Genomic DNA, 12,998 nt, shown 5'->3' with positions numbered 1-12,998 from the left:
TCTTTTGACGTTTAACCTATTTGTTAATAGCTATGTAATGCCAAACATGAATCTTATTTATTATTTGTGTACTCATTTAAAGCACCATGTAGTACTCATGACACACCATCATCTATAAATCATTTTTTTCCTCATGAATCAAGGTGACATTTAAAGTTTTATAACACTGCCCGCTTTGAAAAGTAATTCAGGAATACCCAGTATAGTGCTCAGAAAAGCATGAGTTTTTCCATGGAGAAAAACATCTGAGAGCAGAAATATGTCCTCAATGCTTGAGGTTTCTTGCAGAAAGCACGTATTAAATAAATGGTAAATACCTAAGTCGTTTTTTGTGGATAAAGTACCATTGAAGAAATCCACATTCTATTATAGAGTACATTTTGCCTAGGTTTATTGGTTTACCTAATCTAAAATGACTCACTTTGTCTCGGCAAGTGAATAAAATTTTATGTCTTTGTTGACAGTTCTAGTCTCAATCTAATAGTTTGTTCTTATCAAACAATCTTAAACTCAAAGGGTATTAGAAAACTAAGCAGCTCTGAGAAATAAATAGTAAACAGAAGAATAATGCTCCAGAAACACCAGACACAAAATTCTGATAATTAAAAAAAAGTTCAATTATATTTTTAAAAATGTACATGCACATATGTATGAACATCATTGGCAGAGCAAAATCAGAAGGATTAGGAAAGCTAAATCAAATTGTTGATTAAGACAAAAATTACAAGATATAAAAAAGACATCTATTTCAAAATATTGATTCACTTACATGACTATTGTAAGACTCAGTCAAATGCGGTACAATAACTTCAGTGTGTCCCTTAGTGCCCATTGTTCCAGAATCTAAAAGAGGCCTTAGATTTGCTAAGCAACGACTATTTGAAAAGATAGCAAGTAAAAAACAAAAAAGTGAGCAATAACAATGTAACCAAAGGACATCCTACAACTTTCTATTGACCATTTCACATACTGATCACTTCTTGAATGCAGTATTTTAGGAAAACAGATATACTACTATCAAACAGTGGATCATTCCTGTTCCCCTATTCTGCACTATACATATACATCTTGTTGTTCAATCTAGTAATTTCTCTCTTTTCTACTAGTAGTACCCTAAATCTCGGGCTTTCTTAACCTTTATCTCTAGGTTAATTCCTAACAATATTACTCCTTTTCCCTTGCTTTATATTTCTTCTTTGGTTATTTTCTAACTACAAGTTCTACCACACTATCTCTTCTCAATATTTTCTTTATCCCAAATAATATTAATCTTCTTTCTCAACACTTACAATACCTATATTCTACAAATTTTTATTTTTTAAAGTTTTATTTTCTTCCCCTCTTTGGCCCAAGATTACATACTTTTCACATTTTTCAACTGATAAATTCTCCTCTGCTAATATATCTGCTCTACACCCTAACATTGAGGAGTCATATAAAGATGTAAGGTGAACACATTTATAGTCATTCATTCATCTACTTATTTAAGGAATATTTACTAAATGACATCATATGTTGGGCACTGAGGATACAATGACGGAAAGTAAATGGTCCCTGGATGAATGATTTAGTGAGGACACAAACATTAAATAAATATGCATATCAGTAAAAATGAGTGCCATGAAGGAAAAAGTACATAGTGTTATGAAAATCACCATAGGAGGATTTAATTTAGAATTTGAGGGAAAAGAAAGTCTGTTTTGATAAAGAAATTTAGGTCCCTCTCCCTCTCCCGCTCCCGCTCCCCACCGTCTCCCTCTCCCTCCCTTTCCACGGTCTCCCTCTGATGCCGAGCCGAAGCTGGACTGTACTGCTGCCATCTCGGCTCACTGCAACCTCCCTGCCTGATTCTCCTGCCTCAGCCTGCCTAGTGCCTGCGATTGCAGGCGCACGCCGCCACACCTGACTGGTTTTCGTATTTTTTTGGTGGAGACGGGGTTTTGCTGTGTTGGCCGGGCTGGTCTCCAGCTCCTAACAGCGAGTGATCTGCCAGCCTCGGCCTCCCGAGGTGCCAGGATTGCAGACGGAGTCTCGTTCACTCAGTGCTCAATGTTGCCCAGGCTGGAATGGAGACGGGGTTTTGCTGTGTTGGCCGGGCTGGTCTCCAGCTCCTAACAGCGAGTGATCTGCCAGCCTCGGCCTCCCGAGGTGCCAAGATTGCAGACGGAGTCTCGTTCACTCAGTGCTCTATGTTGCCCAGGCTGGAATGCAGTGGCATGATTTCTGCTAGCTACAACCTCCACCCCCCAGCCGCCTGCCTTGGCCTCCCAAAGTGCCGAGATTGCAGCCTCTGCCCGGCCGCCACCCCGTCTGGGAAGTGAGGAGCGTCTCTGCCTGGCCGCCCATCGTCTGGGATGTGAGGAGCCCCTCTGCCCGGCTGCCCCGTCTGGGAAGTGAGGAGTGCCTCTTCCCGGCCGCCATCCCGTCTAGGAAGTGAGGAGCATCTCTGCCCGGCAGCCCATTGTCTGAGATGTGGGGAGCGCCTCTGCCCCGCCGCCCCGTCTGGGATGTGAGGAGCGCCTCTGCCCGGCCGTGACCCTGTCTGGGAGGTGAGGAGCGTCTCTGCCCGGCCGCCCCGTCTGAGAAGTGAGGAGCCCCTCCGCCCAGCAGCCACCCCATCTGGGAAGTGAGGAGCGTCTCCGCCCGGCAGCCGCCCCCGTCCGGGAGGTGGGGGGCAGACCCCGCCCCACCAGCCGCCCCGTCTGGGAGGGAGGTGGGGGGCAGCCCCCGACCGGCCAGCCGCCCCATCCGGGAGGGAGGTGGGGGGCAGCCCCCACCTGGCCAGCTGCCCCGTCCGGGAGGTGGGGGCGCCTCTGCCCAGCCGCCCCTTCTGGGAAGTGAGGAGCCCCTCTGCCCGGCCGCCACCCCGTCTGGGAGGTGTACCCAACAGCTCACTGAGAACGGGCCATGATGACAATGGCGGTTTCGTCAAATAGAAAAGGGGGAAATGTGGGGAAAAGATAGAGAAATCAGATTGTTGCTGTGTCTGTGTAGAAAGAAGTAGACATACGAGACTCCATTTTGTTCTGTACTAAGAAAAATTCTTCTGCCTTGGGATGCTGTTGATCTATGACCTTACCCCCAACCCGGTGCTCTCTGAAACATGTGCTGTGTCCACTCAGGGTTAAATGGATTAAGGGCGGTGCAAGATGTGCTTTGTTAAACAGATGCTTGAAGGCAGCATGCTCGTCAAGAGTCATCACCACTCCCTAATCTCAAGTACCCAGGGACACAAACACTGCGGTAGGCTGCAGGGTCCTCTGCCTAGGAAAACCAGAGACCTTTGTTCACTTGTTTATCTGCTGACCTTCCCTCCACTATTGTCCTATGACCCTGCCAAATCCCCCTATGCGAGAAACACCCAAGAATGATCAATATAAATAAATAAATAAATAAAAAGAAATTTAGGCTGAAACTGAAAGGATGAAGAAAAAAAGCTAAACTAGATGAAGAGTAGATAGGTAGATTAGAGATCAGGAATGTTAAAGCAAGAAAAACAGAACTTCCTGAGGCTGAAGGATACTGTGTGCAAGTCCCTGAGGTAAAAAAGTGCTGAAGGCCTGGTAAGAAAAAGGCATAGACAGAAGGAGGGGTGGCAGGTCAGAGCTGCTGCGGGTAACCAGCATGAGCTTGCCTGGTAGAAGAACATGAAAAAACAGAAGAATATGCAAACAGTTAAGGGAAAGTGCCAAGAAGACAGACTCTCTGCTGCTGCCCACAAGCAGAGGGACCTGGAGACCATGCAGCTGAAGCAGAAAAGGGAAAACGAGAAGGAAGAACCTAAGTAGCTTTGTGGTTTGGTGTCCACCCCCGTGCCCTTCGCCTCTGTGCCTGAAGCCAAGTCCCACCATGCTCACATTTCCTCCTCTAGTACTCACAGGACCCAGGACTGATGGCATTCCCCTTTGCCCTGAGTTTGCAGTGGGTCCTTTTTGTGCTTCCTTCTCAGGTAGCCTTTCTCCCCTGGGGCATTTCTGGGGGTGAAGGAGTTACTCCTTCTATGTTTTCTATTGCAGTGGGACTCACCCCAAAGTATTAAAAATAGCTTTATAATTCAGAAAAAACATAAGACAGCCAAAAAACTGAAAGGCACATACAGCTAGAATAAGGGGAGCCAAGGAAGACTGGTAAATGTTACACTGGCATGGTGAACAGGTGAAAAGTACTCCATGAAAAACATTTAGGTTATGTTACAGATTTTGAATTTCATTCTAAGTATAATGAGAAATCATCAAAGGGTTTGTGTTTGAGGAGTACTACAATAGGAACATAAGGAATAATCAGATAATTCCGTAACTTTTCAATAATAATGTGGGAAACAGAAGTGAAAACTAAAGACAATTCTGTAGGAACATGAATTTCAAGAACATACCTGTCTACGTATCTCCTGGCTTCCACATTATCTAATGCTGTAATAATTATATCTTGTTTAGTATAGAACTCATCATTGTAAATGGTCTCAGTGGTTGGACATACTTTGTTCAGGTGTGCATCTATCTTTATTTGAGAATTTATTTTCAGAGTAGCATCAGCAGCAGTGTAGCTTTTAGGTTTCTAAACAAATAATATAAGCAGAAAGAATATGTTAAACAACAAAAAAAGGACTATGATTTTTCTATATATTCCAGAGTGATAAGAATGTGTAAGTTCAGTCATAGTCCATATATATATAATGAGAGTAATGAGACCAGTTTTCATTTTTGGCTTGTAGAAATTACATTCACTGTAATCACACTACATTAATAATGCACATTAGTCCAAATAATTTACAAATTATTAATAAAAATCTAAACACCTTCTGTCTTATAGTTAAGTACTTTACAGTTCTTAAAAAAAGTTAAAAATCCAATTACAATTTTTCCCTAGTAATGATGTTTGACTTGGTAAGTGCCTAGAAAAAAATGAGAACACATTCAGTAAAACATTGGAAATCAACTCTGCAAAAGATAAGTTCTTAGAGGTATGCGAGTTGAATACTTTGGTACTAACATATTTTAAAATTATTATTTCTGGATGGAAATATTTTCAGAAATTATTTGTGTTCAATTTTATAAAAAACAGTCCAGTAGTTCCTCATCTGCCTTCCACAACCCCCCAAATTGCCTAAAACTACAGACAGTACCAAACCCTATATATACTATGTATTTTCATATACACACATACCTATGATAAATTTTAATTTATAAATTATGCATAGTAAGAGATTAATAACAATAAAACAATACAATCATAACAATATACATTAATAAAAGGCATATGAATATGGTCTCTCCCTCTCAAAATACAGTATCTTATTGTACCACACTGTACTCACCTATTTTCAGATCCTGGTTGACCATGGCTAACTGAAACTGTGGCAAGCAAAACTGGATACTGCTGATAAGGGGTACTACTGTACTCTAAATATAATTTATTCTTTCTTTTCTTAAAAAGATTTAGTGACTATTTTTAAATCATGATTGTTATTTCAGGTGCTGTCACTGTTCATCTGCATTTGCTTTGGCATTAAATATCTTTAGGCCATTCTGTTTAAATTCACACATCTAGTTTTAACGGTATTTCTGTCTCTTCTCACATTCTTAGGCTGACACATTTCACTTATCAGTGTTCTAAGTGTACAAACAAATCAAAACTTTGTTAGAACTCAGTAAAATAAGAATGAACAGGACTTTATAGTTCTTCTCTAAGTAAAATGCACCAAGTTAAGCAAATACACTTTGCAACATATTTTAGTTCACAACGGACCCTGTTACTTTGTCTATTATATTTGGATAAGCAAGGCAATTAGATTAACTATGACATCTGTTTTAGTTACTTTCTGTTCATAACATTACTAAGCTTAGTTTACTAAGACTTGCAATGAGTTGTTGAACAATAAAGAAAAAACTTTTTTTTGTTTTAATTTTTTTAAAACTTTTTTTTAGGGTAGAACTGGTTTTTCCCTAGGTTGCCCAGGCAGGTCGGGAACTCCTAACCTCAAGCAATCCTCCTGTGTTGGCCTCCCAAAGTGCTGGGATTATAGGCATGAGCTATTGCGTCTGGCTAAACATTCCTAAAGTAAAAGCAAATCTGCTTGACTTAAAATGCTTTTTTGCCCGACTTAAATATTTTGATTTATATAAAAAAGGAGAAAATTGAGAACAAGCATTATTTTACAATAAAAACGGATGTTGGTCAAACGATCAAAAGAGCACAAAAATTCTAAGTGCTAAACTTTTATCTGATTTATGATAAAGATAAAAAAAGACACTGCCAAATTTGCTAACTATCAAAACCTCAAATTAGAAACATATTTCTATATACTTCCTTTCTAAAATTGAATGTCAACATACCCTGGTGATTACAAAATGAAAAAAATACTGCCTGTTTCACAACTCAGGTTTCAATTCCAAAATCAATGCAAAAATCAATATTGTGCATTAAATAATTTAATATTTTCCCTTTTGTCATTTCCATTAATTGATAATTTGAAAGATTCTAATAAAATAACACGATTGTTCAATCACTATTTTCTATTTATTAAAAGGAAACTTTTTTGTATAATACATGATTTAAATTTGAAACAGAATAGCAACATACCTGTATGTGATGAGGACGAAATAGGAACTGTCTATTTAAGTTGGATTTCTCTATCAAGTCAGGATCTGTAACTGTAATCTAATATCAAGAAAATATGGCTGAAATTACATAATAGATACATTTTAATCTATTTTTCTTTTCTCAGTATGACTAACAAAGTCCTGACAAATTATTCTAAATTAGTCTGGTTGGTAAAGGTCATAACGATACAAACATTCCCAAATAGTTACCAATACTACTCTTTTATGTTTTATTTAATTGTAATTAATGTTTTACATAGGAGCACATCAAACAAAATAGCTGAGGCCAATTGCAATTCCTGTTCAAAACTTTTTTCTAATTATTCATAACAAAACAAAACTTTTTAGAACTATGAAATGGATTACCTGCAGAGGAGCTACCTCTTCTTTCTAAACTGATATTTAATCTTAATCTCAACTAATTTGGGAAGAATGCTTATATGTATCAATTTGAAAGGAACTCTGGCTAAAGCAGAGGCATACAAACTTTGGTCTTGAACTCCTAACCCCCTAATTAGGCATGCTGCCTATTTTTGTAACTAAAGTTTTATTGAAACACTGTCATACTATTTAAGAATCGTCTACCGCAGTTTTCATGATCCTAGGGGCTGAACTGATAAGTTGTGACAGAGATCTTTGGTCTGCAAAGTTGAAATATTTGCAATCTTGTCCTTTAAGAAAAAGTCTGCAGACTCATTCTAAAGGACACAAGATGAAAGTAAACTCAAGATCATCTGAAGAGTATTCAAAATGCATTTGCCACTTTAGCATTTTTAAACAAGATTTGCCTAGATGTAGAATGTCTCTGACTATATTCCACATTCATTTTCTTTCAGTTGTTATTTCCCTGATATTTTTAATATTTCTGTGTAATTATGTTAGGGAGTGTCTCTTTTAATGGAAAAAAAATCAAACAGAAAATATATTTTAACAAAAAAGCTTAATTAATTCATTGTTCACTGATATTAAGGCTTTTTCTTTCCACCTCCTCCAATTCTGCTTTTCATTCCCCTGTATTTTTGCCTTGTACTGGACTGACCAAGTTTTCTTGATTCCTATTGCCCCCAACTCCCCAAACTGGTTTAGAAGCTAAGTGCCTAATGTTATGTGGTTATGCTCAAAATTTTAACATGCTTATGTGACTTAAGATCTAAAATTTATTAAAATTTCTATCTTCCTGAAAACCGAGAATATCTAAATCATTTAATTTGGAACTCTCCAGTCTGCTTTCCATGAGATCAGTTACACTTAAAACTTTTAACCATCTCACTCTAAGGTTTTAAAAAATCAATACTCATGTAAATCAAAGAATGCTGACAAATGCCTCTACATACCCTTTACACACTGCCCACACAACCTAACATCTTTCAGTAAGAACCAATAAGTGGTAGTAATCTTTCATCATTTTATTTGTCAGCTATCTTTACTTTGCTCTCCCTCTTGAACTGAGTATAGGTTAATAGTAATTTTCCATTACACTATGAAGATATGCTTCCATTATCTTCTATTTATTGCTGACGAAAAGTCTATTATGCAATCTCTTTTTTTAATCTTTGCTTTTGATTTGTTTGGTACTAGTTTATCTTTCCAATTTGAAAACACTTGTCTTTCTTTAACTCTGGGAACTTTTGTCATTATCTTTGGAATATATTGCTTCTTCTCCCTTATCTTTATCTCTGGAAATTCTACTAGACCTATGTTGGACCTTGCAAACGCACTTCTTTCATTAAAAAAGGATATCTTTCTGCACTACATTCTGGGTATTTATATTTATCTTCGATTTGTCCATTCTCACCTCAGTTATATTTAAATTTTAATATTAGTGATTATATAGAAATTCTTATTTGGCTTTCTGTAAAAATTTCAGTGCCTTTTTTTCCCTTTTCTAGCTCTCTTTATCTCTGATCATTTTTAACTTTAAAGTTTGTTCTATTTTCTGTAAAATATTCTATTATTCACCAGCATGGCACATGTATACATATGTAACTAACCTGCACATTGTGCACATGTACCCTAAAACTTAAAGTATAATAATAATAAAATAAAATTAAAAAAATATTCTATTATTGGTAGCACTTCTATCATCTATAATTCTTAGGAGACTAATTCTTTTATTTGCCATGGCTGATTCTTGTGGTGGTTCCCTTTCTAGTGAATAGTCATTTTTAAATCTGAATTGTCTTTAATGAAGGCTGACTTTTTCTGCATAGTCCTGAGTGTGTTATTATCATCATGATGCAGTTTTACATTTGCTTTAAAGGCTGTAAGTTTTAGTGGTCTTAAATTTGTTATATTCCATTCTCTGCTTTAAGTTTTATATGATATAATTTTGGACCCCTTACCCTGGTGTGGTACATGCTCTGAGTTTCAATTTCTCATTAGTGACTTCTGTTTTTACTTAGAGTTTTGGACAAACATTCAAGATAGAACCACTTGTAAGTACCAATGGCTTTCAATTTAGGATTTTTTCTTCTCTCTTGGTTCCTGGGACCTGGGAATTTCTCTTTTCAGCTTGGCTACATTACACTTAAAAAAATGTATACAGTAAGTCTGTGTTTCCAGTAGTATAGAAGCATGTCCACATTAACTTATCTTGTTTTGTTATCTGAAGTCAGTAAGTTTCTTCATTACAGTTCTTTTCCTGACCTTTATATGCTAATGTGCATCATGAATTTCCAAGGAGTTAAAGCATTTAGGTGATTCCTAAACTGATGTAACCAAAGACTTTCTTCTTTTTAAAATCAACACAAGTAATAGTGGTTTGTGAAGCAGTATTTAGGAAATGTTAATATAAACATAGAACATCTGCCTGTTAACTATGATAGTAATGTATGCTCTTTTGAATTGGAATAATAAGCTAAGTTTAATAAACTTTTATAAAAGGTGAACCATCATATAAATTTTAGCCATTTAATCAGTCTTCTGTTAGTCACCTTGATATATCTATGAAATCACTAATGGAAGACAGTTTATCTTAAAAGGCAAACAGCACCAGTGAAATAAATTTCTATTTAAATATATGACATGGCTTGCAATTAACTCACATTTAGAGTCTTAAGAATTTAAATTGTACACTGAGCTTTATATTTTTCCCACTACTTTTAACACTCTTTAATTGAAACTACATCTGAGTCCTCTGCAACTTTGTAATGTTAGCTTCAGTTATCTTAAACATTTAACAATAAACACTATCTAACAGAAATAACAACATATTTTATAGCTTGCAAAGCCCTTTCACATTTGATCATCACAATAACGTTATGAGATAGGTAGTACAAACGTCAGTTTCACAGTAGTAGAGAAGGAAACTGAGAAAAGAATTAATTTGCTACAAGGGAAAGAGAAGTAATTTGCTACAAGGTAACATAAGTTTTGAAAAGTGGTCAGAAGGGCATGACAATCTTCCAATTTTTAGTTTAATGCTCTATTTTCAAAAAACTGATACTTCAGATTTATGCAGTCAAATATAGCTGAAAAAGGGCAACAACAGAAATATAAACTTTTAACTCTCAAGAATTGATATCTTACCATTCCTTTCTCTTTGCTTGTGCCAACACCAAGTAAAGCAAAATTTTTCAACATTTCACAGCCTATGGCTCCACACCCTACCTATGGAGGAGAAAAATGGTATATATCAGATTAAAATAACCTATCTGTGAATCATTTTATTTTGAAATATTTAACAGGTTTATTTTTACCACTGTTTCAATGAAAAAAAAAAGTATAAACCAAATAAGGAAAAGCATAATTGTACAATTTCTTTAAACAGAAGACATTTAAAAATTCCAAATAAAATTTAAACATTGAACTGCTTATGTAAGATAGAAATAAACACAATATAATGTTAATACAACATTTAAAAAAAAGATTCCTCCCTTTTGGACATTTCTCAAAACTCATTTACTGAATAAAACTATTCTAAGACTTCTACTATTATCTAAAATTGATAATACTAGATTCCATATGCATGTAAAAAGCTCAGTAACAGTTGATTTTCAAAACATTATTTTAAAGATGATTAATAAGAATAAGCAGTAATTTTCAGGGCTAATTTTAATAATTAAAACAATAAATGGCAGGGAGAGTTGTTTTATGTTATTGGGGAAAATTTCCCTGCCAATGCACTAAGACAATTAAGAAATACAGAACAGGCTGGGTGAGGTGGCTCACACTGTAATCCCAGCACTTTGGGAAGCTGAGGAGAGTGGATCATGAGGTCAGGATTTCGAGACCAGCCTAGCCAATATGGTGAAACTCCGTCTCTATTGAAAATACAAAAATTACCTGGGCGTGGTGGCACGCCCCTGTAGTCCCAGCTACTCGGGAGGCTGAGGCAAGAGAATCACTTGAACCAGAGGCAGAGGTTGCAGTGAGCCGAGATCATGCCACTGCATTCCAGCCTGAGTGACAGAGCGGGACTTTGTCTCAAAAAAAAAAAAAAAAAGAAATACAGAATACACTTCTATATTCCTTCATTTAGTGAGAAAAAAAATTAAAAACCCACCAATTTTCAAACATATTTCTAGAATTTAATTTTTGAAATTATCATACTCATACTTTCACTTTAAAGATATTAATTAGACCAGAGGATGGAAAACTTTTTCTGTAAAGGGTCAGACAGTAAACAATTTCAGCTTTATAGGCTGCAAGGTCTCGGTTATTACAACTACTCACCTGTACTCTACACACTTAGACTCAAATTTGTTTTAATGAATTAAGTTGATATACGATCGCAGTTTGAACATACTATTCCCATGATTATTGATACTTACTAAGAAGATGTTTAAATTTTGCAGTTTCTGACACAAAGTGTCTCCAATGCAAGCTCTTAAGGCATCATATCTATCTCCTCTGAAAAAAATAACATATACCAAAAAGTAGAAATAAAAAACATTAAAATTAGTTTCACTGTCATCAATACCAATTTAATGTTGTACTTTAAAAGGAAATATTCTTTAAAAGTTTCCCCTAACCAATCTTAATTGAAAAAGAAAAGCCTCCATAAAGAAATCCATTTTTCCTTTTTCCACTTGGCTTAATAGTCTAAATACAAATGACTTAAGTGAAGGTGACTCTGGTTTCTCTAGAAAAAAAATTTTCCTAAGCCAGAGATTTTTAAGGAAAGTTCTTAGAGGAATCTATGGATGGGCTTTGGAGCTGATAACCCACTTAAATCAAAGGCAGAAATTTGGGTTATGTGTATTTTAGGGAGAATAATTCTAAACTTTTCATTCTCAAAAAGATTTATGACCCAAAAAGGTGAAGAATTACCTATATAAATAAAGACTGCAGATAGCAGTTTTTTTTCCATCTAACGTCATTATGGTATTTTAAATGCTAACCATTCTCATGGCATACAATTTAAAACTTTGCATTCACTATTTATCAAGTAGTAAAGAGATATGACATTATTATGACACTTAAAATGATTCCTAAGTAGAGAAAAAACAACTACAAAAGTGATTTGGGAGAAAAGACACATAAAACAAAGGTATGTTTAGACAAAACTTTTAAAATCTATTTGCCTGTTAGTAAAAGCAAGAGAAATTTCATTATTACCGTGGGAGAAATTCTTCACATTCAGGTTTGCCTAGTGATTCAACAATATCTGCTGCTTCAAGATATAACTTAAAGTAGAAGATTAAAAACACAATTATTATGTATAAAACAAATTACTATAAAAAGCTCCTTTATAGTTATTTAATAGTCATGAAGAAAAAAATGATAAAATAAGGCAATTCAGAGTAAAATATTTAAAAATATAATTAAAAATATATAATATACATTTCTATATCTCTCATTAAAATAATGATAAAGCCTGAAGGAACTGTTGACAGATATAATTTGATTCATGTCACTTAGCCATCACAAACATGATGTATCCTAATTTTAAACCAAAGGAAATTTCACCTCCAAATCTATTTTTCATAACTACACAAAAGCTTTAGAAGCCCCCATTCAATTTCAGCTACATTTGAATAAGCAACTTGATTACTTTTTGTTTTTTGTTTTTGATTTTTTGAGACAGAGTCTTTCTGTTGCCCAGGCTGGAGTGCAGTGGTGTGATCTCTGCCTCCTGAGTTCAAGTGATTCAGCCTCCCGAGTAGCCAGGACTATAGGTGCGTGCCACCATGCCCGGCTAATTTTTTTGTATTTTTAGTAGACATGGGGTTTCACCATGTTGGCTAGGCTGGTCTTGAACTCCTGACCTCAGGTGATCTGCCCACCTCAGCCTCCCAAAGTGCTGGTATTACAGGCATAACCCACTGCGCCCAGACATAATTTGATTACTTTTTAAGAAGAAAGTACCTACTCTGTATTTATTTTTCAGCTTGGATATATAATCTATAATTATACATACTATGTGTATGTGTATGTCATCTATAATTTCACACACTA

General features: G+C 35.9%; 2 protein-coding genes across 4 annotated transcripts in view; one reads left to right on the top strand and one right to left on the bottom strand.

Moving 5' to 3' along the window:
* Positions 1 to 12,998, bottom strand: part of UBA6 (ubiquitin like modifier activating enzyme 6) — an 84,723-nt gene that overhangs the window by 18,006 nt on the left and 53,719 nt on the right. For all 3 annotated transcript variants that reach the window (XR_010156586.1, XM_001164227.7, XM_016951633.4), the window contains 6 exons: positions 12,159 to 12,226; positions 11,372 to 11,450; positions 10,128 to 10,208; positions 6,580 to 6,657; positions 4,373 to 4,554; positions 770 to 875 (listed from right to left, as the gene is read on the bottom strand). Coding sequence is in view for 2 of the 3 variants with exons in the window: in XM_001164227.7 (XP_001164227.2) it covers positions 770 to 875; positions 4,373 to 4,554; positions 6,580 to 6,657; positions 10,128 to 10,208; positions 11,372 to 11,450; positions 12,159 to 12,226 (594 nt within the window). In the remaining variant the exon portion in view is untranslated. The remainder of the gene's footprint in view (positions 1 to 769; positions 876 to 4,372; positions 4,555 to 6,579; positions 6,658 to 10,127; positions 10,209 to 11,371; positions 11,451 to 12,158; positions 12,227 to 12,998) is intronic.
* Positions 3,536 to 3,788, top strand: LOC129143735 (small EDRK-rich factor 2-like). Its single transcript, XM_054683058.2, has one exon. It carries the CDS (start codon positions 3,648 to 3,650, stop codon positions 3,786 to 3,788), a length of 141 nt encoding a protein of 46 aa, XP_054539033.1. The 5' UTR covers positions 3,536 to 3,647.

Source organism: Pan troglodytes, chromosome 3 (genome assembly GCF_028858775.2).
Source record: "Pan troglodytes isolate AG18354 chromosome 3, NHGRI_mPanTro3-v2.0_pri, whole genome shotgun sequence".
Taxonomy (NCBI): domain Eukaryota; kingdom Metazoa; phylum Chordata; class Mammalia; order Primates; family Hominidae; genus Pan; species Pan troglodytes.
This window is presented reverse-complemented; position numbering and strand designations above follow the sequence as displayed.

Excerpts from the sequence above, each read along its gene's own strand:
- LOC129143735 (XM_054683058.2), top strand. The coding sequence starts at position 3,648 with ATGAAAAAACAGAAGAATATGCAAACAGTTAAGGGAAAGTGCCAAGAA.